The following is a 26,258-nucleotide window of genomic DNA, read 5'->3' as shown; positions in this document are numbered from 1 at the left end:
AACAGACTGGAGACAATCATACACAATTTGATTTGGTAGATATTTTTCATAAATAGTTTATTTTTGAAATTCAAAAAATAACAATCCATTAATTAAGATGGGTCAAATTAAGTTAATTGAATAGTTCATGGATATAACAAAATGTATAGGAATTGGGTAGTGGGCAAATTTTTTTACCCATGAGTAAACTAATGATCAGTCACCCGCAAGGGTTGGCTCAGTTGGTTAAAAAGAGGAAAACTATCATCTTGGTCACATGTTCGAATCTCACGGGAGGAGAATTTATGATTATACCTTCTGAGTCAGAGCCTGTCGTTTAAATGCGGTTTACCTTGATTCACGTGATTTGCAGGCTATTGCGTGAACCCGTAGGGTTTATCTAGTGCGCACTCGAAGGGTAGCGGCTGCGGGTTATCTACGATAAAAAAATTAATGATCAGTCGTCAGGTATTATAAAAGGCGATTTGGAGTAAAATTTGAAAAAATATTTATTAATTAAAGTTACACATACATGTATTAACTTGGTTGATCATGGTTGGTCATATTTTAAAAAAATTGTGCGAATTTTGACTTAACCGGTTAATTATTGTAGAAAATAATTTTAAATCGATTGTGTGTACATATAAATTTTGTTAGATAACCGTAATTAAGCTAACAAATTTACATTAGATCTCTGAGGAGGAGCCGTCTCATTTAATACATACACCAAGCCCTAAAACCCTCTCGGTCTGTACACACGGAGTCTCCACTACGAGACTTCTCATGATATCGTAGACTTCACTGTACACACTTAATACACGCCGGAGCTCCGGTAACGTTTTTAACCGGAAAATGACGCAGAATGACGACGGATCCAAAGCCCCTTCTCCGATCAATAAATCTATTATTCCGCCCGGTGACCAAACTGTCTGGACCGACGTCTCTTCTCTCCTTCATTCCGCTTGTACAGGTCTATTATTGTTCACTAGCTTACGAATTATATATATTTGTTTTTATTATAATTGGATTGCTTAATTATGGATGACGTGTTGATTGAGTGACTAATGAGTAACAATCTAGTTGTTCTTTTTTTGTTTTATAATTGAATTGTAGTTATTGAATCATTCGTAGTCTGTTGATTGGGGAAAGACGGAGAGAATTGGAACCTAATGCCTGTTTTTTGCTATTAGGATATTTACGGTTTTGGTTTTATATAGGATTATATTCATCGCTAGTTGAATTGTTATTGGATTGGTTTTAATGAGGAAGTGTTGCCTTTATTATGCCTATAAACAGTTACAATCTTTTCTTTATGTGTGTTGCCAACTGCCAAGGACGTCTTTTGTTTATTTTTTCGTATGAGTCCTCATTTTATGAATGCAAGATACCTGTTCACCACAATGAGTTATTAGTTTTTAATCTGCTGTTTTTAAGCTTTATCCTTAGTTAAATTATTCTGCATCCAGGCATTTTTTGTGTGTGTGACTCTGTAGCATATTCAATCTTTTGTTGGATATTCATTTTTTTCTTGTCAAGTATGTAGTTGACAGTTATTTAAGAACTCAAAATTCTGAACTTTTGTTGCCATGTTGGTAGCTGTATCCAGTTTTTATTTGAATGAAAACACTGACGACACCTCGATCAGGTAATATAACAGAAGTTGCTCAAAAATCTAGTAATGCCACTTTTACGGGGTGTACTTTTAGGGAACCGTCTTACTCCTTCCATCCCATCCATTTGTTCAAACTTTCCTAATTGGCATGTTCCATCCAATTTTTAATAAAGAAAAGCACATTTTTCTTCAATGATTTTAAGTAGGTCCCACTAACTTACCAACTTTTAATTCATCGTTTTCATGTATTCATGTCTGCACATCTGAATTTGACTTAGTCTGGTATCAAGAGTAGGTTTTTTCTGTAGAGAAAGGCACAAGTTTACATACTATTACTTGCAATCAATATATTCATTTACTACTATATTTTTCTGGTAGAAAAAAGTTTAGCTTGTGTTGGCAGTCGGCACACCCTGAAGTTTGTGGCTGGCTACACCACTGGCACAAAGTATCCTTTCTAGAGATTACTAGTGTTTACAGTGTCAAAACACCAATTTTCCTCTTAATGAAAAGTTAAATTCATGCAAGTATCACAATTGACTATGATTATGCATCAAATTACTTTTAGTTGAAACAAAGAGCCTCACTATATTCATGAACGTGAAATTAAGATAATGATCTCATTCTAAAATGTTTGCCTTTACATCTTTTCTCCAATCCAATCCAATTTCTTTTTTTTGTTACAGATCTTTGGGATGGGGATCTCATTCATGGAGAAAATTTTAATCTATTTGCTGCAATGTCTGCATTGGAGGTAAGATAGCAGTCTTAACCAAAATTAGTTCCTGTTTTGGTGGATAAGTGGATATGCTGTTTAATTAGTGAGTGTCGTAGTGATCGATCATGCATCATGGCTAGTACGTATTGTGTGTGTCTCAGTATTGAGCTGTAAAAGCAGGAGAAAACTTGAAGACATTGTTCTGGTAAGCAAGCTTAGAAGGACCTGCTATTTATCCATCCCCTAGGTACCACTGTCATTTAGAAGGAAGAACCTGTAATGCAACTCATCAGACACCTCTCAGACATTGCCACAACATTCGATACCTAAAATTTAGGTATTTAGGCAACCTTTTTTTTAACCACCATCCAAAAACTATATATTCATATAATACTGGCCCTTATATACCAGTACTGTGATAAAATGATAAGATGCATCTTGTTTATGCAGGTGACAGTTGGTACCATCCATCTCTCTCCTGTTTTAAGGCCCTTCATTAATAATGAGTAGCGCAAAATCCGTGCAACACATGCACACAATAGGGTATATCAGAAGTTGTAGATAGTTTTGTGAATGAATTTTAATATAATAATATTAGCGGCAGTTGTAAAGTTCACATTGTTAATTGACATCTATTACTGGCTGTCAAGAGATTTGTTCCAGATAATTTTCTCTGAATTCATAGGGACTGATAATTGATTGTTTTGTTAATTTTAATTTTTTCCATTTCAGATTTTGTGCGAGTGTTTATTTTTTATTCTTGTGAAACCCCCAAAAGTAAAGAGTAATATTGTTTAAATTAACGAAAAAAAAGTTTAATATTGTTGACTATCAGGGTGTTATACCACTATTATATTGCAAGTAATTTGACGATAAAATATTTCACGATTCAATTGAAATTTGATGGCAAACTTTACTTTGCCTAATCTAATCCTATTTTGACCTAATGTTTATGTACTTTTATTAGATAATGGACCCAAAGATGGATTCAGGTATAGTTTGTAGATATTATTCACTTGATGAAGCCATTGAGAATGGTGCTGCTCCAATACCAGTGAGTTCGGATAAAACCGATGATGTTCAGTGCATAATTGATATCATGGATCATCTTCTGGCTTGTGAGGTACTGTTTGTGTTACATCTGCTATATTTTCTATGTGTAATTTCGTTGATGATTACCTCGATATTCGGAAAAAACATAATTTAGTATACACATGCAGGCAACTTGGCACAAGGGCCATTCACTGGCACAAACTGTTTTCTCTTGCATCTATCTCCTGAGGCTCGAAAGAACGTCATCGCACGCATTATTATATTCGTATTGCAGAGTGACTCGTGCAACCTGCAATGCTGTTGTTTCAGCTGTCTCTGAGGCACGCACACATGAAGTAATGTGTTCCAACTACTCTTTTGGTCTTTTGCTATTTATTGGGACAAACATGTTTATGTTAATAGTTTGCCAGTGTTATGCATCTTACCTTGTAACAATATGGTAAAGTTAAAAGGTGGTAACATGTGACGTGTGATAGTATCAGAGCACTTTTTAATTATTATAGCTAAATGATCTTTGTGATGTATACTAAATTAGCTAAGTTGATTCATGCATTGGCATATTGCATTTTGTATACACACGCCCATGTCGATTCTTAGTTTCAACAAGCATAGTTTATTAGGTTGAGAGAGAATCATAGAAACAATTCGTGCTGTATTATCAATAGGGAGTTGTGCAAGTGCTTTTTCTGTTTTCGATTCTACTCCAAAATATTAATCCAAAAGTCACATGTTTTACTAGCAAAAAAAGTGTAAGACATATTTAGGAAGAGAGAATATATGTGGTAAAACACTAAAAAGATGACTTGGGTGGATTAATGGTAGAATACTCAGTATCCAACGGGTTTCTCAACCGCGAAAGGGATACAAAGTAGTGGATCGGAACCTAAGAAAAGATTTAGTTCAATGTTATAATATATATATATATTAATTTATTTTAACCAAGTGTAATATGATATGCAGGGACTACATGAATACCTAATAAAAAAATGTGATGGACTTTAGGCCCAAAATGATTGAACTTATTATAAGTATTGTGCTACGTATTGAGTATACTACTAGCTGCACATATAAAATACATAGATAAATAAATTTTATAAATGTACTAAATGTATTAAAATTAATTAATTACAAATATAAAATATCTTCACTTTTGTTCCCCTTCATTCTTCCCTTGTTGGAGAAAACTCAGAAAACTCGACCGTGAGTTTTTTAGAAGTCAAGAATCATGTAAGAGTGAGATAAGTCCCATGTAAGAGTGACATAGAACCAAGATAATTTTTATACCCTTGAAAATTCATTCAACTGCTAAAATGCAAAAAACTTCGAACATTTAATGGCAAGTGAGGAGCCTCAAATAGATTTTTTGGGAATGGTGAACTCAATATGATTGACCTTGGACATTTTTTTTCTCTAATTGGAACATTTACTACAAAAGATTCCTCAACAATGTCTTAGAAGCATCTTTGGTTTTGTGCTCTATGCAACTTGTTGAATTGGAAACAACCAATTATCCTATGCAACTAATATTTCGTATATTTATCTTGATCTGCTCAATTTCTGGTGCGATTTTATCTCCCTTAACTATTTTTGCAACCTCTAAATGTGATTTTTTTGTCAAAACTCAAAAGGAAGTCAATGTATAAACTTTTAATAAAACCTTTGCTGTCTCTTTTCATGCCTTTCATCTCCTATTTTAAATTTAACTTTTTTGACTTTTATCTCAAGTTTTTAAGTTCATATTATGCTTTATATAACTCCTTCGTATTTAAATAACTTACATTTATCTTCAAGATGACAAATATCATCTTTTATTCTCTCAATTGTAGACTTGTCTGTTTGGACGTGATTTAATACACGGAATTTTGCAATTGAACACAGTGGATAGGGGCTGATCTAAATTGTCAGAATTCAAAAATTTGAATCTAGAAGTTGCGGGAACCAATTTGTCAATATACATAAGTGCAATGGCTCTTTGGCAATTTTCTAGAACTTTTAGAGGCTGTTGTGTAATTCTGCCTACTTTCACATAAGGCGTAATTAATAATTGCCTTTATATCTCCACTTAGTCGAGGATAAATGACAAAGGCCATTGCCTCTTTGAAGTTGCCTTCTTGCTTGAGTTGAGGTTGGAAGCTTGCAAGCTCACACTTGACAGAACCTCGCAAATCCTCTTGATTAACCATCTCCCTTACCCAACACTGATAAAAATTAGTATTTTACCCCTTTAACAACATCGATAAAGAAACAAGTGACCCCGCCAAGTTCAATCCTTACGTGAAGACCCTTGACTTAGGTTTATAAAAAAAATTCACCTTCATCCTTAAGTTTAAAATTAGAAGTAAAAAAGGGAGAAAAAGATAAAAGAGAAAAAGTTAAGAGGATTTTTAATTCTTGTTCTTCTAGGAGAATGGAGAAGAACAAGAAAGAGCAATATTCAAGAATTTCTCCCCAAAACTTTATTACCCTATTTTGGATGATTCTGAGGGATTCTAGATTCTTTCATGTAACAATTTTTTTATTTGTTTCGAACCCCTTATTTCTTTTTTCCCCTTGAAAAACTCGAGAAAAAAATGAAAATTCTGGGAGCATAGTAGATAAAATTTTTAAACTTGATTGCTCTTCTCTGACCTCATCTGATCTTCCTTGGTTGTTAATTTTTGGTACATAGTGTAAATACCGTAATTTTGGGGGACAACATGGCACACTCCTCTTGTGCTTCCAGTGCAAATCATGGAGTATGTAGGTTTATTGATGTTTGACAGATTGGTGATTGTATATAAATTGACTAATGTATTAAGTACACCAAGACAAAGTTATTTAATTTAGGAATATAGAAATAAATTAATGTACAATGTTAATAAGCAAAAATGTAGCCAAGGGTACTATAGCATGATGTAATATAGCCAACATGGTACAACCTATACAGCATAGCCACCAGAATGCAACATACTCTTAAGTTAATAAGCTAGCTTAAATGGAGAATCAGAGTGGACAAGTCTAAATGTGTCACTCTTAATAGTACTTCTAATACTTGGAGTCATAGGGATGTGAGAAAGAACTTGATAACCTTAATACAAACTTTGCTTTTCTATCTTCAGTGTATATAGGATTTTTTGGTCGCGTTTGGCAGCTTGATTGATTTGCATTCAGATAATAGCATCCTCAGTTTCTTTGTTGACTGGCACTAATTGTGTGTTACTGGTGTTATGCTAACATGCGAAGTTCATTTTAATTCAGGAGGAGGATATTTTTACAATGACATATGGGTTACCTTTAAAAGGGGATGGAGATGAAAAGTGCGTTTCTATGCTACATGCTGTAGATGAAACAATTTCTCGCCAATTGCGTGCTTGCAAAGCACCATCATCATCTAAAAAGAGAGTAGTAGAAGGTATTGCAGACCTCTTCTATTATTAAGATTAGAGGTGCTGTAAATTGATGGTTTTATCAAAAATTGCCGACTGGATTGTGGGTGGGTGATTCTATAGAAGATATCTTGCTTGATGTCTTAGTAGATTATATTTGGAAAATGAGAACTGCAGATTTTAACATCTAGCTTCATCCTTGATTTGACACCTGGAGTTTGGCAGTCATGTCAATGTAGCTATGCTAATTACTCAGCCGATGCCTTTATAAAAACGTATAGCTGAACTGAAGTGCATTAATCAAAATTAGTCACCTGTGCACCTTGTTTCCATGGTTTGTTATCTCTGTCCACTTACTGACTTCCAGATCTGTTTGCAAGCCATTCCTTTCTAATTTGTCTTCGGCGCTCCAGTCTGTAAATGAATTGAATCCAGAAACCTCTTCTACTTTCTTCTCCTGCAGCAGTTCTCCTGAACACTACAAGGGTGTCACACTTGCCTACCTGGCGATTCTTGCCATGTTGGTATTTGGTAATATATGTCAATCAGGACCCTGTGCCCATCATCCCTATTTTTCGCATCTGAACCAATGTATAGGTGTTTAAAATGTTTTTTTTTGAGTTAATTTCCACATGTTCCTATACCATCGGCCTAAATAATGATGGTAGACAATGCAATTCATAAACCTGGGTATATAGTGATTCAAACAAACTCCCAAATGCTATAAGAAAGTGTTTAAAAACACTAATACAGATTTCTTATAGTTTTTCGCAATAGTGATGGTCGGTGCCTGATTTGTATCAACTACCACTATTTTGCCCATCAGTTCTACATGGTCAATGTCTATAACTAAGAGAAGAATCTGGAAGTTAAGATGACTAAATTGTTGTCTTGCTAATCTCTATGAACTGTTATTTTGTCATGAAGATTATCTGGAGTATTCGTTTGATGCATTCGTTTGATCTATCAATGATTTCTTTGTCTCTGTTATTGTACCTTTGTTATGTGTGTTTTCCAAATTCACTCACAAGGTTGGATATCTATGCAGATATAGAGCCTCTACAAACTAACTCTGATCTAGAAGAAGGATACTGCACAGCTGTTTTATGCCGCTTGCGTTTTCGTAAGGTCTTGCCCTGTGTTTTCTTTTAAATGCTCCTCGTGCAGACCTGATTTATGATTACTCTTAATGTACATGTCAAAGGGCCAAAACATTATCCCAGATGACAAAAAATTAATTCAGTGAAATATATAAAAAAACACATCATAAACAGCACATTGATTAAAATATGCTCCTGATGATCGCCAACATTTTTGCTTTTGGCTTGTTATTCGTTTGTGGAGAAACATCTTTGCGCACTAATGTGGTTATATGTAAAGTTGCTGTAAATTTGTTGTTCTTATCTGTTGTTTGGCCTATTTTACTTCTTTTATTAGCCGCACAAGTATTTTAATGTTTATTTTTTTAACTTCTACTAGTATTTATTTTTATTCAGCACTTTTATCATGCCATAACATGCATGAGGCGGCCTCAGGGCAGAGGTTTCGAGTTAGCTAGGAAACATATAGCCTCGTGCTTGTCAGAGCTAGAATGCATACTTAAATCAGCGGTATTTATAAGGTCCAACTGCGTTTGCGGGTCGTATGAAGATGAAATTGATGATAGAACGACTGCATCTGGTCGTCAACCAATTGGTTTTGATCCTACTTTGAATAGTAGATTATGTGCTCCTACACCACCTCGAGCAATCAAGATTCTTAGCTGGAAGAAGGTTTGAATTTACGATATACATACGCGTATGTTCATATTCTTTCACAGAGGTTATTTATATTTTTTTAATATACAGGCAATTGAGTATTTCCAAAAGCTGCTTCACGATCTAGATATCATATGCTCTTATCCATTGGATCCATTGTTTGAGGGTGTTCTTAATTTCGTGACTGAGTTTCAAAAGTTTAAACCTGATTTGGTTGCTAGAGCTCATCTACAGGTCAGTTCTACTTCTCGCATTGTTGAAGTTCTGCATGTTTTGCTTCTTTTTGTCTTTAAAGATGCGATTACATTGTCGAAGATTTGCTTCTTCTTCTTCTTATGAATCTGAACTTATATTATGTATTTAAAACATTTGCAAAGAAATTCAAATGTTCATACATGTTTACTGTTTCACGAATGAAATGTAACTAATTAACCAACCAACAACGCCTCTTGTTATAATTAACATCTTGTTGCATTAAAAGTGAAGCATTAGTGTTGACCGTTGGCTAATATGCTTGTTCAAGTGCCTGAAGTAGTGTTTTTTCCTTTAATGGTCATATTAGGCTATCGATGCCACATAAAGCATGCACTTTTGGTCTTGATGCCATATCTGGCCTTCCTTGGTTTCGGACAGATTATGGTCCCAAGATTAGGGAAACTAGACTTTCACATTAGTTTACAGAATTTAGTAATTATTTGTGTTTGTAAAAGAAATTATAAATTGTGAGCATTATTATTTGGATACTAAACAATTTTCTTGAAGTCTCTGAACGTTTTTTGTGGAGCTCAAATCCATGCTTCATGCAATTGATGTACACCATTTAATGAATTTTAGGTGTTCTATAGTCTAGGTTCCTGAATTATTTGACTTGATATTGGACTTTAAGTGCTTTCTGAGTTGTGTCCATAGTTACTCCGACTTGCCGGAATAGGCGGCCATACCCGTGTTGACACGACACGACACGGGACACGACGCGGGATACGCGTTGGATTCGTGTGTGTGAAATCGGATCCTTCGTCGCCGGGAAAAAATTGCCGGAAAAAATTTGCAGGTAGCCGGGGAAAGCTGTGTGTTTATCAGTGGTAAAAAGCTGACTGTATACATGTTTGCACGTATTAGTTTCATCAGATCTGATGAAATAGAACGGGAAAATTGAGTGGATCATCGGTGGAAAAAAGAAGAAAAAGTGGATGTAGATGAAGGAGAAGGGAGGAGACAAAGTCAAAAATGTTTTTGCTTTCACGTGGTGTCACGTGATGTAGGAAGATATGTATGTATTATGTATATACAGCATTAATAAAAAATGAACCTGGACAGAATGGTGTCTACATTCATTTATTTGTATTACAATTTTTTTAAAAGCACTGAGCCAGCTGGATGCCTATCTTAAAAAATGACACAGACGACAAGTTACTTCTCCGATTCAAATTTTAATAAGCCAACACTGCTATATATTTTATTAATTTACAAAATTAATTAATATTTTTACTTAATTTATATATTTATACACATATATATATTTAATTTAAATTAAAAAATGCCGTGTCCCCGTACCCGTGTCCAAAATTTGGACGGTGTCCGCGTGTCCTAAATTTTTTATAAAAACGAATCCGACACCCGGATATGTGTCGTATCCGACTCTCCGCACGCGAGTCGGAGTAACTTAGGTTGTGTACTTCCGTCAAGAATTGCTAACGGAGGTTTAGTTTAACCTATGAAGCAGGGGTGCGGCACCCCCCTGAAGAACTGCGTACTAAATACTTCAGGGGTGCGGGTGCGTTCGGGTGTGCGGCTGGATACGCACGGGGGGCGCCACCCGGCGTGTCCCTGTATTTTGTCTATCAGATTCGTCGGGGTGCGGGAAGAGCAGAGATCGTAATTTTTTTCGTTGACTTTTAATTAAAACAAATATACGGCTTTACCTAATCATTCCGATCGTTCACCGTCGGTGCCGTTCCGGTTGTTCGCCGCCGCTGTTCTTCGTTTATGTACTTACAATCGTATGTTCTCTTTATCTCCATCTTGATTTCGTAGTCTTCGATTTATGTTTGGAGATGTACATATGTGTTTTTACTATCGATGATTTTGGACTTTGATTTGGTTGAAGTTTGTGTGTATTGTATGTATATACATGATATGGGCTTGGGGGGTTATATGACTGTTGAAAAGAAAGAAACGACTTATTGTGTGTCGTTTCAGTTAATAGTATATATAATTATCATTTTTACTTTTTTTAATTATAATAGTTAATCAATTTTCTTATTACTTATTATTTATAATCAGAATTTGTTAAGTGCTGTGCACGTGCTAGTTTGTTTTGTATTTTATGGAGAGCAGCTAACTAGCAGCAATGAGCAAACTCACTGACCATTTTTATTTTTTTCCGACTACTTTGTTTAATTAAAATGCAAACTGTTGGATCATATATGTGTATATATATTATATATAATATATAGTTTTAATATTTTTATATTTTCCGTATCCCCCGCACCCGAATCCCCATATTTTTGAAATTGGTGAACTCCCGTATCCCCGCACCGCGTACCCGCATTTCCGCACCCGCACCCTTGCTTCCTAGAGTTTAACTGATCTGGTTGATGACATTTTGAGTAATGTTGTGGCGCTAGTGGCATATGACGTGGAAATAACAATTTAGTTTGAAAATTATACATATAATTTAAATGCTCGTTTACCCATTTTTTTTATGTTATACGGTTTTTCTATTGTGTGCTCACGGGCACATGATAAGCGCGGAAACTTATAATTTTAGGCCAATTGGATTGGTGGATTTGGTGTGAAACTGTGAATGCAGGGGGGTCCACCACTATTATAAAAAAGGAACCAATCAAGATGCACTAAAATTATAAGTTTCCGCGCCTATCATGTGTCCATGGGCACATAATAGAAATTTCGTATGTTATAATATATATATAGACTGCAATTACGTTTACATCTATTTGTACTCTTCTTTCATATTACAGTACTTATAGATGTGTGTGTATGTGTGTATTTGATCTGAAATTAAACTTATTTTGTTACTACGATAAGATACAGAAGTTCCGCAAAGTTCCGCAGCTGTTGTAACATGATGTAACAAATATGACAAGTTTCTTCTCCATTCCGTTCTCCATTCTCAGATCTAATACATTCTAATTCCTCCAATCTCCCTGATTGTTGTGATATGATTAATGGCTTTAGGGTTGTGAAATGAGGATTCTAGGTTGCGGGCCCAGAAAATTGAGCATTTCAGGGTTTAGGGCGGAATTAAAAGTTCCCCAACTTTAGACAAGAAATGATGAGGAATTCAAATATTAATTTTTATTTTTTTAATTTATTAGTTAAGGATACATTTGCTTGTAATTTGTTAGTTATTAGTTTTATTTGATAAATAGTTTAGGACTATTCTAGATTATAGTATTAGAATATCAAAAGGATTTGTTTCCTTTATTATATAGGTTTGCCTTGGTGGCTAGTTTAGGGATTTACTCCTATATAATGAGATGTAATTTTTTACTGTAAAGAAGACTTTGATTGAATATTAAAATCGAGAATTGTTTCTATTTTGTTATGGATTATGATCCATTATGAGATTTTTCTTCTACGATTGAAAAATTCTATAGGTAGTGGCACTTATGCTGTTAATCTACAATTATCTGTTTTTACCTTGTTTTAATTGTTGTCTAGCATCAAAGTGGTATTAATAGCTGTGGTCTCTACATAAATTTCTTAATTGGTGGGATATATAGGGTTTTGCAAAAAAAAACTGTTCATCAGGCATTGTTCATCGCCATTATTCTAATTTACTCTTCATTGACACTATTCACATAACTGTTCATCCAGAAAAAAATTGGCCCCAGGGACGGCGCCAGTTTCAAAAGTACCTTACCGGTTAGCCCCATTAGAAATGAAGGAATTAGCTATCCAATTGCAGGAACTCTTGGATAAGGGTATGATAAGACCCAGTGTGTCTCCGTGGGGAGCACCAGTTTTATTTGTTAAGAAGAAAGATGGGAGCATGAGGCTGTGCATCGACTATCGAGAGTTGAACAAGCTAACCATAAAGAACAGGTACCCATTACCTAGAATAGACGATCTGTTTGACCAGCTAAAGGATGCTGTTTATTTTTCCAAGATCGACCTGAGAACTGGATATCACCAACTAAAGATTAAACTCGAAGATATTTCCAAGACAGCGTTCCGTACCAGGTATGGGCATTATAAGTTCTTGGTAATGTCCTTTGGATTAACCAACGCCCCAGCGACTTTCATGGATTTAATGAATAGAGTATTTAAGAAGTACTTGGACAAGTGTGTGATAGTTTTTATCGATGATATTTTGATCTACTCCAGGACTGAGGCAGAACATGCAGAGCATTTGAGGATAGCTCTAGGAATACTCAGAGAGGAACAGTTATTTGCCAAATTCTCGAAGTGTGAATTCTGGCGGAATGAAGTACAGTTTTTAGGACATATGATCAATAAAGGAGTATTGGTCGACCCCTCCAAAATAGAGGCGGTCTCAAATTGGGAAAGGCCAACCATACCCACAGAGGTAAGGAGTTTCATAGGATTGGCCGGCTACTATCGTAGATTTGTACAGGACTTTGTGAAGATCGCAGCCCCTTTGACACGACTTACTCGTAAGACAGAGAAGTTTGAATGGACGGAGAAATGTGAGAACAGTTTTCAGGAATTAAAGAAAAGGTTGGTAACGGCCCCGGTTTTAGCATTGCCGAACGGAAAAGGAGATTAACTAAAATTTACCCGAAAACAACCTGTTTTGACACGAGTACAAATGGGTCGTGTCTGACCCGACCCGGCCTGACTCGACCCCAACCTGTTAGTCGAAATCTCAATTTTGTAAATCACCTCTTCATCATTATCCGCTACTTGGTCATTGATATGCTTTTATTTTCTAATAATCGTTGTCTCGGTCGTCTACATACACACACATCACGCAATCATTACATACAATTAACATGGTACATTCAATCTAATGACCAAATTGAGATATTTGAAATGGTTAGGGTTTGAGAGATTGGGACTTAGGATATTTGATATGGTATTGGTTAGAATTTGATAGATATGATAATTGATATGGTGAGGTTTTAAATTTTGAAGAAGTGAGAACTTAGAGAAGCCAGAGAGAGTGATAGTGAGTAGAGAGAGTGAGAGAGAGAGCCTGAGACAGGCGGGTCTGTAAAATAAAAATAACTATAGAATAGAAAGTAGAGTTTATCAATAAGTTGTGGAATGTGTTGGCTTATTCATCAGTGGGTTGGGCCAAAAGCAAAATATAAATATGTATTCTCGGTATATAACTATATAGCATATATGAATGTTAAATGAACAGATCGAGTTCGGGTTGTTCGGGTCAACCCGAAAATGACCCGTTTTTTTCAGGTAAAATTTTATCCAACCCGAACCCGACTCGAAATGCAAAAACCAGACCCTAATTCGTACTTTTGCAAATCGGATTCATGTCGGGGTTCGGGCCGTGTCGGATTTTGCCACCTGTAATGTGTGTACTTGTGCTGGTTGATGACCTAGTAGTTAGATGGGGTTGAGAAAAAGTGCTAAAAGAACCCAGTAGACACCAAGAGGATATTAAATTTGTGATGGTCAAAGAAAATGAGATGGTTAAACCTCCTAAAATTTAGCGTTTTAACGTTACAAAACAAGAGGTATAGAAGGCATTTTTTCAGTGTTTTAACCTTTGAAAATGTAGAGGGAGAGGAAGCATTTAAAGTTGAAGTTATGAAGGAGAACATCGTCATCTTAGTGAAACATATTGATGTTGCTTCTAAAGACATTTTTCATGGGTTTGACATTTTATGTCTTTAAATTTGGGGGCAAACCTTCTCCTTGTGTGCTGATTCTTAAATTTATATAGAACTTGTGGGCGAGTTTTTCTCAAATGCGAGGAGAATGATGCAAAACAAGGAATTAAAGTATTAATTTGTATTGAATTTTATGTTATTAGTTAAAGTAGATTTGATTATAATTTGTTTGATGTTTTTTTTGCCAAGATAATTTATTTGATGTTAATTGTATTAGATTAATAGATATTTTAAGAATATTTTAGAATGTAGTAGTAGAATAATAAAATCATTTGTTTCCTTTAATATAAAGATTTGACTTTTTTAATATTAAGATTTTACTTGGTAGCTAAGTTTTGGGATGCCCTCCAATATTACGAGATGTAATATGCCATTATTGAAAAACTTTCATTGATATTGAATTGAAAATTGTTTCTCTTGTATGGGTTGTGGTCCTAAAAATTCATTCCCTTCTGCAGTTCGTTTGAGAAATCAAAATGTTGGTGGTTCTTCTGAAGTTCTGCGGATAAATCACCTTACGCCGTGGGTTTTTTTGCGGTTAATCCACATTATTTATCTTTGTATTCGATTATCCCTCACTTTGATCATTGTCCCGCATCACGAAAACAATTAAAATTGATGCTACTCGGTCAATGGTAGATTCCGGAAACGTATCAACTTAAATTCTTGATTTTACGGCTACTTGTATTTCCGGCAGTGTGGCACTATATGTATATTTACGTAGAGTTGGGTTCTACGCAATCCCATATATATTAGAGTCTCTTGATGCAGAACATGTTTTGCTTGCAGAATATACACGGGACTCCTTAGATTTTGTGTGAGCATGTGGCAGACGTGCGCCTGCATGTGTTTGATATGTATGTTTAAATTTTTCAATTTTATTATTGCCACGTGATAATCTGATCCAATCAGGTGCCGCATGAGCAAAAATTAACATCTTATAGCTTGATAATGGTAATAGGACCTGAATCAGAGATTTTCTGAAGTTGAGTGACTAAGATACAATCAGATGTTGAATCAAGTTAATTAGAGACCTAGACAATAAATTACCTATAATTTAAGGATGAATGAATTGATTGTCCCTTGCAGTTAATATTTTTTGACAATAACACAATTGTTGAGAATGCTACATAAAAGTATGCACTTTTCGCTTGAGACATTATTTGGCCTTTGCTGGTGCGGAACGGGTTGTGGTCCCAAAAGTGGGGAAACTAGAGTCTCAAATTTAGTAACTATTTGTTGTATGAGAAGATATATTAGATTGTGAAGAATTAACATTTACCGCTATTATCCTAATTAAATTGTATAAAGATAATTACTAAGAAATTCAATGAGATTAAATTAAATAGAAAGTGATCTTAGATTTTTTTTTCAGATTTTGATCTACCCCATTTCAAATCCTTGTTTCCGCTCGGTGACATTTATTATACACATGCAAAGGATTGTGCAACAAATAACTTAGTGCGCTGCTTGGCAAAGGTGTGATCTGTTGACTAATGCCTCTCTGTTCTTTCTTGTTGATTACAGCTTCTACTAGTTCAAGATGGGAAACTCTATGGACGCGATCCTGTCTTTGCTGTGATCTGTAAAGGTGCTGCATTACCCGAAGTGGCAAAGATTCATGATATCCAAAAGAATGAATTTATTTTACAGCTGGGGCAGGTTACTTTTTGTTTGACCTTTTTTTAATTCCTTTTTTTCATACCAAATGTAAATCATCTTTCAATCTCTTATAGTCTGGTTGACTGGTGCATTTTTCAATCTATTATGGCCTATATATAGCAAAAGAATTTTTTTTTTGACATACATCCACTGTTTGCATCAGCTGCGTTAGATTATAAATAAAATACTGGGGCTATTTGTCTTATATTTACCGTTCTAATAATTTTGATGCAGCTAGTGCTAACTTCACTAAAAATTCTTTGTACCAATGCTGCTTGGCAAAGGCGGAAGCTCGGAAAAATTATACAAGATTGGAGAATCCTGTATTTGCAGGTTTGACAATCCACTTCCTGCAGATTAGATGATCTTGCTCATGAACTAGCGGTGTCCCCTAATATAATATGATAATATTAATTATCCTCTCAAGAGTCATATAGTAAGATGGAATCTTGTCCAAATTACAGCCAATCCATTACGAGTTTTTATTTATGTATTTAGTTACTCAATCTCAACTAATCAAGTATACATTTGAGAATCGAGATGGTTGAAACCATAATTTGCAGAACCACACTAGAGAATAACATTGCATATAGCCCAACTAGCTGGGAAAAAAGATCATGTTTAGCAGTGAGCTAGATTCAGTTGCAGCTCTAAATTGACTTTCAAGTGTACTCGTGTAGCTGTGAATATTGACTGTCAAAATGCAATATTAAGGCTCTGACAATTTCTCAGTTTTGTTGTTGCATTGTGCACCTGTTATATCTCATCCAATGGAAATTTTCTAAATATCAGAAAACATGCTTGAGAACTGATTTATGCATTTGACTCTTATTGGTATGACAGTTAGAGCTGGCTTTTAGAAAGGATTTTGGAGAAGTAGCAAGCACTTCAAATGATGAGGTACGTATTTGGTCCTATGTGTCAATAATGTTCTTACAATTTTTTCTGGAAATCTTTTTTAATATAAGAAGTTTTTGCTATTTGTTGTTCTTTGGCAGAGCATGCATGTCATGATAACACTCCTTGTATTAATCCTCCACTTCTTCTTCTTAGTTGGCCACTTCCACTCAGTTAACTGAGTGTTTCAACAGTTGTGCCAACCATGTCCCTTAAGTTTTACCTCAGTTTTTAATTATTATAGCAAAGGTCGATACTGTCTTTTTAACAGATATTTTTCTCACACGGTTATGTTCTCAAATATATTAGTTATATACATTATAATAATAGCTTATGTATTATACATTTTCAAACACGGGTATCTACTCAATTATATAATATTTATTATTTTATTAATTGGTTTTTAAATATGGCTACTGTAAACGAGATGAAAGAAAAGATCGAGCATGAAAAGAAAATCGAAAAATAGAACGAACTAGGGGGAGGAAGGAAAAAGGAAAAAGAAACAAGAGAAATATATAGGTTACATTTAAAAGATAAATATATAGAGATGCATTATTGACTTCAGCACATGTTCTCATGCCATTGTGGTGCCCCTTGCCAGCTTTGTAACTCTGAGGCACCATCAGAGTCCAGCCTGCCTTGATTCTAATAGGGTAGGCTTTGCCTTGTGAATTCTAGGCTTTTCATTGTGAGTTTTAGGCGTCGCCCTAGTGACCATTAAGCGTTAAACAATACAATACATATTGATTAATTTCTTAGTATATAATCCGGATTTACATATTCTTCTTCACTAGAAATGTCTCATTTATAAGCTTAAACCCTAATTAATTCTTTAATAACAGTGATGTGCTCAATTTTATTTTTCATTTTGTAAAAGGTGAATGATATTGTTTAATAATAATTAAATCAATGCTTCAGTTAAGTTTTCATCTACGCATTTGTGGGTCTGTGTGTGTGGGGGGGGGGGGGCTATATGTATATAGCAAACCGTCTAATTTGCATAAGGAAACTATTATTTATTTGTCTTAGTCTTTTACTATCGCTACATATGTTACTCTTTTGGATCATATAGTCTCCTAGGTTTTATGGATCTTTTTTTTTGTGGAATAACATTTTATTTTGTTTTTTTCGTGAACTTGACTAGAATTTTCTTGAACCTGTAAAAGTTCTCATTTTTCTTACATGCATTCTACTTATTTATATTTATTAACTGTTTTCCATGCAGAATATCAGTATAAAAATATCGAAGCACATCCTTGTTTGGATAGAAGAGCAAACATACTGGATAGCATTACGCTTCCTCTTGTTGGGATTTGAATTGGAGCTATATTCTCCGAATGATTACTGCATGGTGTATTGGTATATATATGTTGTCTCAATTAAGCTTGCGGAGAAAACGCATCTCAAATTGATGTTGAATAATGACAACGGTGAATATTCTTCTAAAAGCTACTTACAATTTGCTCCAAGTATAATGATAGATTTATCTGTGATGCGTACGTCTGTCAGGATACTTGTCAATTTTATCCGTTAGTTCAGAGTTGGTCTACCGTCCACTCCAGTCAACCTTTATTGGTATATAAACTAACAATTTCAGCCACAAATTTTAAAGTTACTTCCACATCTCTACACTGTTCGTTAATTTCATTTTTAAACCTGAATCTAACTTCATAAATTATATCCAAATTAAGCTAGAAATTATCACTCCAGTCGGGTTTAATTGAGCAACTTATACTGCAATAATGAATTGTGAAGCAACTATTTGTTATGCACTTATGTTTTGTTCTGGTTGCTCTTCTGCAAATTTGAATTTTTGGTTATAGTATTTAAAGCCTGTTGCATATGAACCTCTGTTACAAATATATTATTTTACTATTTTTCAGCCAAACGCAAGGGGAAGAAGAAAAAAGATAATGTAAAAGATGCAGCAAAGGATTATCACTTTCCACCGGTGGTCTTGTTGCTACAATGCCAAATATATCTTGCTGAAGGTCTCACAATGGTAATCTGATTTGTAGAGTTTACTTTGTAATATTTGCTTCCACATAAAATGTTCGGTGTATATGTTAATTCTTATGTCTATGACCTTTATTAGTGGTTTCTGAGGCAGTGAAAAGTTTATATTCCTGTTTTGGATTTCAAGATGGGTTGTGTTTAACATGTTTCTGATAATGTAAGTGAATTTTACTGAACAGTTTTGCTGATAAGTTCAGTTTCTGCAGATGCTTGCTGCTTTGAGGAACCACGACAGGGCGATTAAAGTTCTTGGTCCTTTTAACACCGAGCAAGAGGTATTACTGTACACAAAAAAACTTATATTGTTCTGTTAGCTGGATTTGTTTTGCAGTTCTAAATTACCAATCCTGTATCAACTCATTTTTCAAAGTACAGAAATACTATGAACTTGATTTTTGTGTGCAGTATAACTGTATAGTTAATTCCTAAAAGTTAGAAACATCGTTCTTGTAGTGTTTGACAATTTTTTACAAACATATGAATCTTCTTATTTTTGCGGTACACAGTATTTCACCAATATACTGTATATGTATTGCAATTATAAGATTTGAAAAATCCTTGTGTATAAATGAGAATAAGCTATGCTCTTGATCTGGTAGTAAATATTTTTTATGCATCATTTTATGCATTTGCAAAAATTCAGGATTCCATTTTTTTCCTTTTAAACTGTGATTGTGTTGAAATATTTTAACACGTTATCATTGTTTCTCAGAGATTCTTCCAGCACTTTGAGCTCCTGCAGAAAGCTTGCATCCCTGATCAAATGTCATACCTTTCATTCAGTGAATCAACTAGCCATGCACGCTTCTCAGTATGTAAATTAGCTGGAGAATAAATTTTGTCTAATTTCACATTCCTTCAAATATAAAATTATTTTTGTTACTTGTGCAGACCCTACATATGTATAATTACTTCAAAGATTCTCAAAAGATTGCGAAGGAGTTAAAGAGTAGTTTTTCTGGTAATCCAGACAAATTGGCAGAACTTCGTCGCATTGAGCAGGTTGCAGAACACAATGCCATTGCTTTAAATCTGATATGCCGTTTAGGAACCCTTGATCCATCACTCAAGGTGTACTTTGAATATAGTCACCATTCTCACTTTGCAACAGCTGTAGTAAAGAGATCTTGATGGCGATCACGTGTACGCCCTTTACCAATTTTGATATTACTTTGAATGTATTCTTTGTATTTAGTTGTGCAAATAGCATATTTGAACATTCAATTTTACATTCATCAATTTTGTTTTTAGTTTTGATTAGATTTTTTATATCCTTGTTTCCCACAAGGAACATGTAATAGTCAAGGTACAGTATCTTAAAGATGTAAAATTATGTGTTATTCAAAAACTTATTATAATATTCTGCTTCATAAATTTAAAACTCCATTTCACCAACAGTTGCACAAGTGCATCCACCAAGTCGGAGATAATTTTTAATTATATGCCCTTGTTGAACATGTTTATTGCAATTTAAAGGATATAATTTAATATTTTTTTTGCCCATCTGCAACTTTTCCACCGTGAAATCAACAATAGTGGCAATTGACAGGGTTATGTTACTCATAGGTGATTAAAATATCTGTTTGCATCAGGAAAATTTTATAGTATAATTTTTTTTTTGTAAGCTTTAGTAAACATGAATAATGTACTAATGTAATAGACTGACACTCATCTCCAAAAATAGAAGGCAAGGTCTCTTCCGAAAAAATATATCTATCAGAATACCAGTAGTGGCAAAGCTCTTGTGTGATTACGTTTTTAACTTTAATGCTACTTTAAAAAAAACTAGCTTTATAACCGGTGCGAGGCACGGACATACTTTATTCTGAATATTTTAAAATTTGTATACATGCTTGTTAAATTAATATATAGCATATTGTGATTTATGAAAATTAATTTTGTGTGGAATGACTTCTACTCTACCGTAAGTATGAGATTCTCCGGTTCATATATTCTATAGTCCGTGATGTTTTTTAAACTCACGTATGGAGCATGTTCATATTATATAAATGAAGTATATGGTATGTTGTGAGATTATCTTTTTTCTAATGTTGGATCGAATAACAAATGTATAATATTTGTAAATTATATATTTTGAAGTGTTTTGAATTTTGAAATTTTACAATTGGTGTCATCGAGCATGGACATTCATAATCATTTTTAACGAGATTATGTTAATCGATTAAGAAAAAAATTAGTTCATTTGCTTTGATTGCCTTAATTTCTTATTTTGGTTTGCAGTATTCAGTATAACGATTGTCAATCTTTTCACCACACATGTTGAAAATACGAATGAATTGTTTTAAAAAAATAACTAATGTATTTTGTTAAAAGTGCGATAAGTGAGTTGCATAATTGTTAATCTTAACGGGATTATATGTTGTAAGACCGATGATCTCATGAACAGGAAGTATGTGTAGTAATATTAACGATTCTCGAATTTGTTCATTTTTCGTATAAATGATAGTTGTATATTTGTTATATCTAAATACGTTTGAATTTTTTTTAGCAGTGCATCACATTTAGCATTAAAGTTTCAATCTAATCTTCATTTATATTTAATTTTCACCGTTTTATGATAACGATACTTTATTATAATAGTTCATCGTATTATCATAATAAGATAAATATATACATATATATATATATAGTCATGTTAATTTAAGACAATGAAGTACTAATAAATATACGTAATAATGAGTCATAATAATTAATACATACATATTAAGTTAGATGCAATTAATAAATATATATTAATTGAAATAAATATTAACATACAATTAAGAGGAGTAATTTAATAATTTAAATAAGGATAAAATGTTTCATCAATCCCATAATTGCTCTATTATATATATAATAGATTAAATGTATTGTGGGGTACGAAGGATGGGATACATTAGTGGACAAAAGATGCATATAGCTGAGAAAGTTTATGTTTTCTCACGTTTTCGATAAAACCTTCTCATGAAATATTAGTTTTTCTTATGATGAATAAAATCATCATTTCACAAAATTGAAATGAAAATGAATCACTCAACATTATAAAAACTGAAAAACAAACACCAACGTATTAATCTAATATAGATCGATCTGGAATAGAATTTATAATTGTAATCTTAACCTAAGTTGGAAAACAACCTCAACATGTAAAAGGTTTCAAATTTATGAATTAAAGAAAAAATTCAACTAATACTTTAATGTACATATAAAGTTGGACTATCTTATTTATTCTTGTTTTAATGTTCTGTTTTATATAAATTAATAATTAATTGACGATATTTTTTATATTTATGTGTTAATATTATATTTAATATAAATAAACTTGATTTATAAAGTTTAATAAAGAGGAGAAGAGAGAAGTCATATAACAAAAAAAACTAAACCTTTAACGAGTTTCATGAGTACATATTGATTGTAACGGACCTGGAATTCACTCGGTGACAAGTCAGTGTTCTCTTTGTACCCAAGAGTGCTAGATTGGGCGGCTGAATTAAGCATTCAAAGTTTCAAACCGAGTTGGCTAAAAGCTTTTCATCAATCATTATTATTCCCATCTTTCTCCAAACTTCTTTCCTTTTCGTTGAACATTATTTCTAATCACCGTATTTTTTTCAAATAGTCATCTAACTTATCTTAAAAATATGTAATATTTCTAAAATTCTTTTATATTTGAAAAGTCATAATTCGAGAGAGTTACATTTCATACCCTTTTTTCAAAAGAAATTCCAATGTTACAGTCAAAATTTGGATTGGAATTAAATTAGGACAAAAGGAAGAAGGATTAGGTTTTAGGACGCAACACATGACGGGATGATGACGCGACTTTGGATGCAGCCACATTTAAAGAAATGCAAGATATGGACTATGTTTGGGTTTAATCTACAACACAACACAAGTGGACGCGTCCCAGGGTAGGGCGCGCCCTAATCAAGAGGAATGCACTACGTGGCTAGTTTGGATGAACGGACTTGTCCTCGCTCCGGGCTTGTCCTGGCTCTGGGTTTGTTCTCGCTCCGGGCTTGTCTTCGCTCAGTACAAGGCAAAGGGCTTGTCCTCGCTCCAGGCTTGTCTTTGCCTCGGGCTTGTCCTCACTCCGGGCTTGTCCTCGCTCAGGACAAGGCAAAGGGTTTGTCCTTGCTCTGAGCTTGTCCTCACTCCAGGCTTGTCCTCACCTCGGGCTTGTCCTCGCCTCGGGCTTGTCCTCTCTCAGGGCAAGGCAAAGGGCTTGTCCTTGCTCTGAGCTTGTCCTCGCTCCAGACTTGTCATCGCCTCAGACTTATCCTCACTCCGGGCTTGTCCTCGCTCAGGACAAGGCAAAAGGTTTGTCCTTGCTCTGAGCTTGTCCTCGCTCGGGGCTTGTCTTCGCCTCGTGCTTGTCCTCACTCCGGGCTTGTCCTCGCTCAGGACAAGGTAAAGGGCTTGTCCTCGCTCAAGACAAGGCAAAGGGCTTGTCCTCGCTCTAGGCTTGTCCTTGATCCGGGCTTGTCCTCGCGTAGGACAAGACAAAGGGCTTGTCCCTGCTCTGAGCTTGTCGTTGCTTCGGGCTTGTCCTTACCTCGAAAAAGGAAAAGGGCTTGTCCTCGCTCAGGACAAGGCAAAGGGCTTGTCTTCGCTCTGGGCTTGTCCTCGCTCCGGGCTTGTCGTCGCTCCCGGCTTGTCCTCGTTCCGGGCTTGTCCTCACTCAGGACAAGGCAAAAGTTGTCCTCGCTCCGGGTTTGTCCTCGCTCATGACGACGCAATGAGCTTGTCCTCACCCGGGACAAGGAAAACAAGAACAACCTCAGGACAAGGCAATGATGGAAGGAGCAATGGATGATTATGGAACTAACGTATTTGTTGTAGATACTTTTTGAAGAATTCCCTCCTTGAGTCGGTCAAGGAGGGGGATGTCCGTGAAAAGCTTGAAGGCCTCAAGGGGTATGCCTGATGATTGAAGGACTCCTCCTGTATTCAACGGGTGTCCTCGTTGGGGATGCGGGGTTAACTTTGGTGTGTGCTTTGTGAACTCTGTTCTTGTATTCAATGAGTGTCCTCGTTGGAGAACTTTGGAGTCATCCCGCACTTTGCACCCAAAAGCTTGGGATCACCTGTCCTGCTATCTGGTGAGTTATCCTCATTCGGGGGACAGGGACGCGTCCGACATTTGGGGTGAACTGTGGCTATACCTGCGTCCGTAAATCAAGGGATAATTGTAGCGGAGTGTTATCCTTGCGCAGGGAAATGTATTATCTGTGAAGTCCTACGATTGCGGACGAGCCTTGGGCCTTTGCGGTTGGGCCTCATAGTTGGACATTCCTAAAGCTAGCGGAAGATGGATTCTGGATGGGCTTCTACCGGGCCTAGGGATAAGAAGTCTAAGCCCATTAGATTTCTTGTTCCCCAAGAACTACGTCAGGATTGATCCCTATATAAAGGGTACGTAGGCACATTGAGAGGGGTAAGAAGTTGAGAGCTGAAAAGGAGCCACCACTTGCCCTACTCAATCTCAGCCACCAACTAACACACAACCACCACACACCGCTTGATTTTTCGGCGAAGAACCACCGTCATAGATCTTAATTCCGACGAGAAACCTCAAACTTTGTTGTTACCAGATTCCTCCGTCAATAAATTGGCGCTAGAAGGAGGGGTGTTGATTAAGATCATAGTTTTGGGAAGAAAAGATGTCTTACAATCATGATGGAAGTTCTTATGATGGAAGTGATGGCAGATCTGAAGGAGAGGGCGAGGGAGGCTACACTCGCCATAAACTCTACGTGCCTAGAAATATAGTAGATCCTCCGAGAGCTCCAGATATGGGAGGAACACCTCCAGTTCTCATCAGCAATGATATCTTGGAGCAGCTGTATTACATGGAGGACACTCTGAACAACTTCCACTTGAGCCTGAGCACGGTGGAGCGTCGCAAAACGAGGAGGGGTCGTCGTTTACCCCGTCGTGGCCACGCCGTGGGGGAAGCACCCGTGGTTGAGGAAGATGCCCAGGATGCTCGTGGCCAGGCCAACGAAGGATACCTACGAATCACTCCGTGGCGCTTGAAATACTCTGATGATGTAGAGCCTGTTGTTGAGCTTATCGATGAGGATACTGATGGAATAAAAAGGCCTCGTATTGGCAATCAGGTTGTTCCACACCCGCATAGGTCTGGGTGTACGATGGACGAGCATCGTTGTGCGAAAAATATTCAGAATCAAGATGAGGAAAGAAGAGATTTTTCAACTCTCAAGAGGAGGCTGTGCATAAGGTTGGAAGACGACGATTTGAGAATGTTGCTGCTAGAATGGCAAAAGGAAGGAAGGGGTGGAAAAGCGAGGCCCCGTGATACAACACGTGTGCCATCTACATATCCAAGGGATGATAGGGTGTGGCACCGCGAACATGAACGTGCCCCTCCACGAGGAAGGTTCGGAACTTACGGCCGTGGCTATTAGAGGAATGGACGGGGAAGGATGGGATACCAACATGGAAGGGAGCCATATAATGGGAGACGAAAGGGCGCGCCCTCGACTGATGAAGCACCTGTCATTGTTTCTATGGCTTCTCACAGTGCTACAGGAAATGGATCCAGGACGCGTCCTCATGACCGGGACGGCGTCCGAATTCAAGAAAGGTTGTAAAACAACAATGAAATACCGAGATGCGGCCAGGAGGAACCTCGTGAGCCAGAGAATGTTCAAAATCAAGATGGCAATATACCACAACCGTAGCCTTAGGGCGAGGGGCGGCGAAATCCACCGGTATACCCGGGGGGTAACCAAGGGGAACAACAACAAGTTGTGGAGCAACCTGAACAATTCAACATTCAAACCATTCCTGGAGTAGGAACATTTAATGTGAATAATCTTAAGAGGTTGCTCAACCATCTTGAAGGAGGGAGGGTAACAGCAACTGAACAAGCTCTGTTATGGATAAAAAACCAAGGTTATTACTTGCTGTATTTAATACTAAGATTCAGGAGCTCAAGGCCTTTAATGGCTGCTCTCGTGTTTCGTGACTTAATTCTGCCTTTACGAGATGCCTACGTATCTCTGTGAATTAGAGAATCAAGCCAAAAAACGTAGTTCTGATTGGTGGGGTGAGACCCCTTATATAGATGTTGGGAGTCCTTGAATTGGACTTGGTATAGGAGACTTGGTGGGCAAGTCTCATAATTAGAATGGACTTTGGAGTCCTAGGTAGTAGGAAACTGATTTTTTATCTTTTTAGGTCCCCTTGAGGCTAATCTCCAAGGATTTATATCCTTATCGGGACTCTTTTCAACATCTGATTTGTCCCTTATTAATTAATTACGAAATTAATTAATAATCAGGGCTTTTGGGCCTTTTTTATTCCATCAGGTCTGATCTGGTCCATCAG

The 26,258-nt window shown here is 35.9% G+C and overlaps 1 protein-coding gene across 1 annotated transcript; it reads left to right on the top strand.

Annotated features, from left to right (window-relative positions):
- Positions 1 to 664: 664 nt before the first annotated feature.
- Positions 665 to 20,262, top strand: LOC141720668 (uncharacterized). Its single transcript, XM_074523212.1, has 16 exons — positions 665 to 949; positions 2,278 to 2,345; positions 3,277 to 3,432; positions 3,530 to 3,697; positions 6,600 to 6,753; positions 7,776 to 7,855; positions 8,224 to 8,499; positions 8,575 to 8,718; positions 15,852 to 15,986; positions 16,221 to 16,319; positions 16,830 to 16,886; positions 18,112 to 18,316; positions 18,770 to 18,888; positions 19,109 to 19,177; positions 19,615 to 19,713; positions 19,794 to 20,262. Exons 1-16 carry the CDS (start codon positions 832 to 834, stop codon positions 20,031 to 20,033), a joined length of 2,187 nt encoding a protein of 728 aa, XP_074379313.1. The 5' UTR covers positions 665 to 831; the 3' UTR covers positions 20,034 to 20,262.
- The last annotated feature ends 5,996 nt before the right edge of the window (positions 20,263 to 26,258 follow it).

The sequence above is a fragment of the Apium graveolens genome, chromosome 4 (genome assembly GCF_009905375.1).
Source record: "Apium graveolens cultivar Ventura chromosome 4, ASM990537v1, whole genome shotgun sequence".
In the NCBI taxonomy this organism is placed as follows: Eukaryota; Viridiplantae; Streptophyta; class Magnoliopsida; order Apiales; family Apiaceae; genus Apium; species Apium graveolens.
This window is presented reverse-complemented; position numbering and strand designations above follow the sequence as displayed.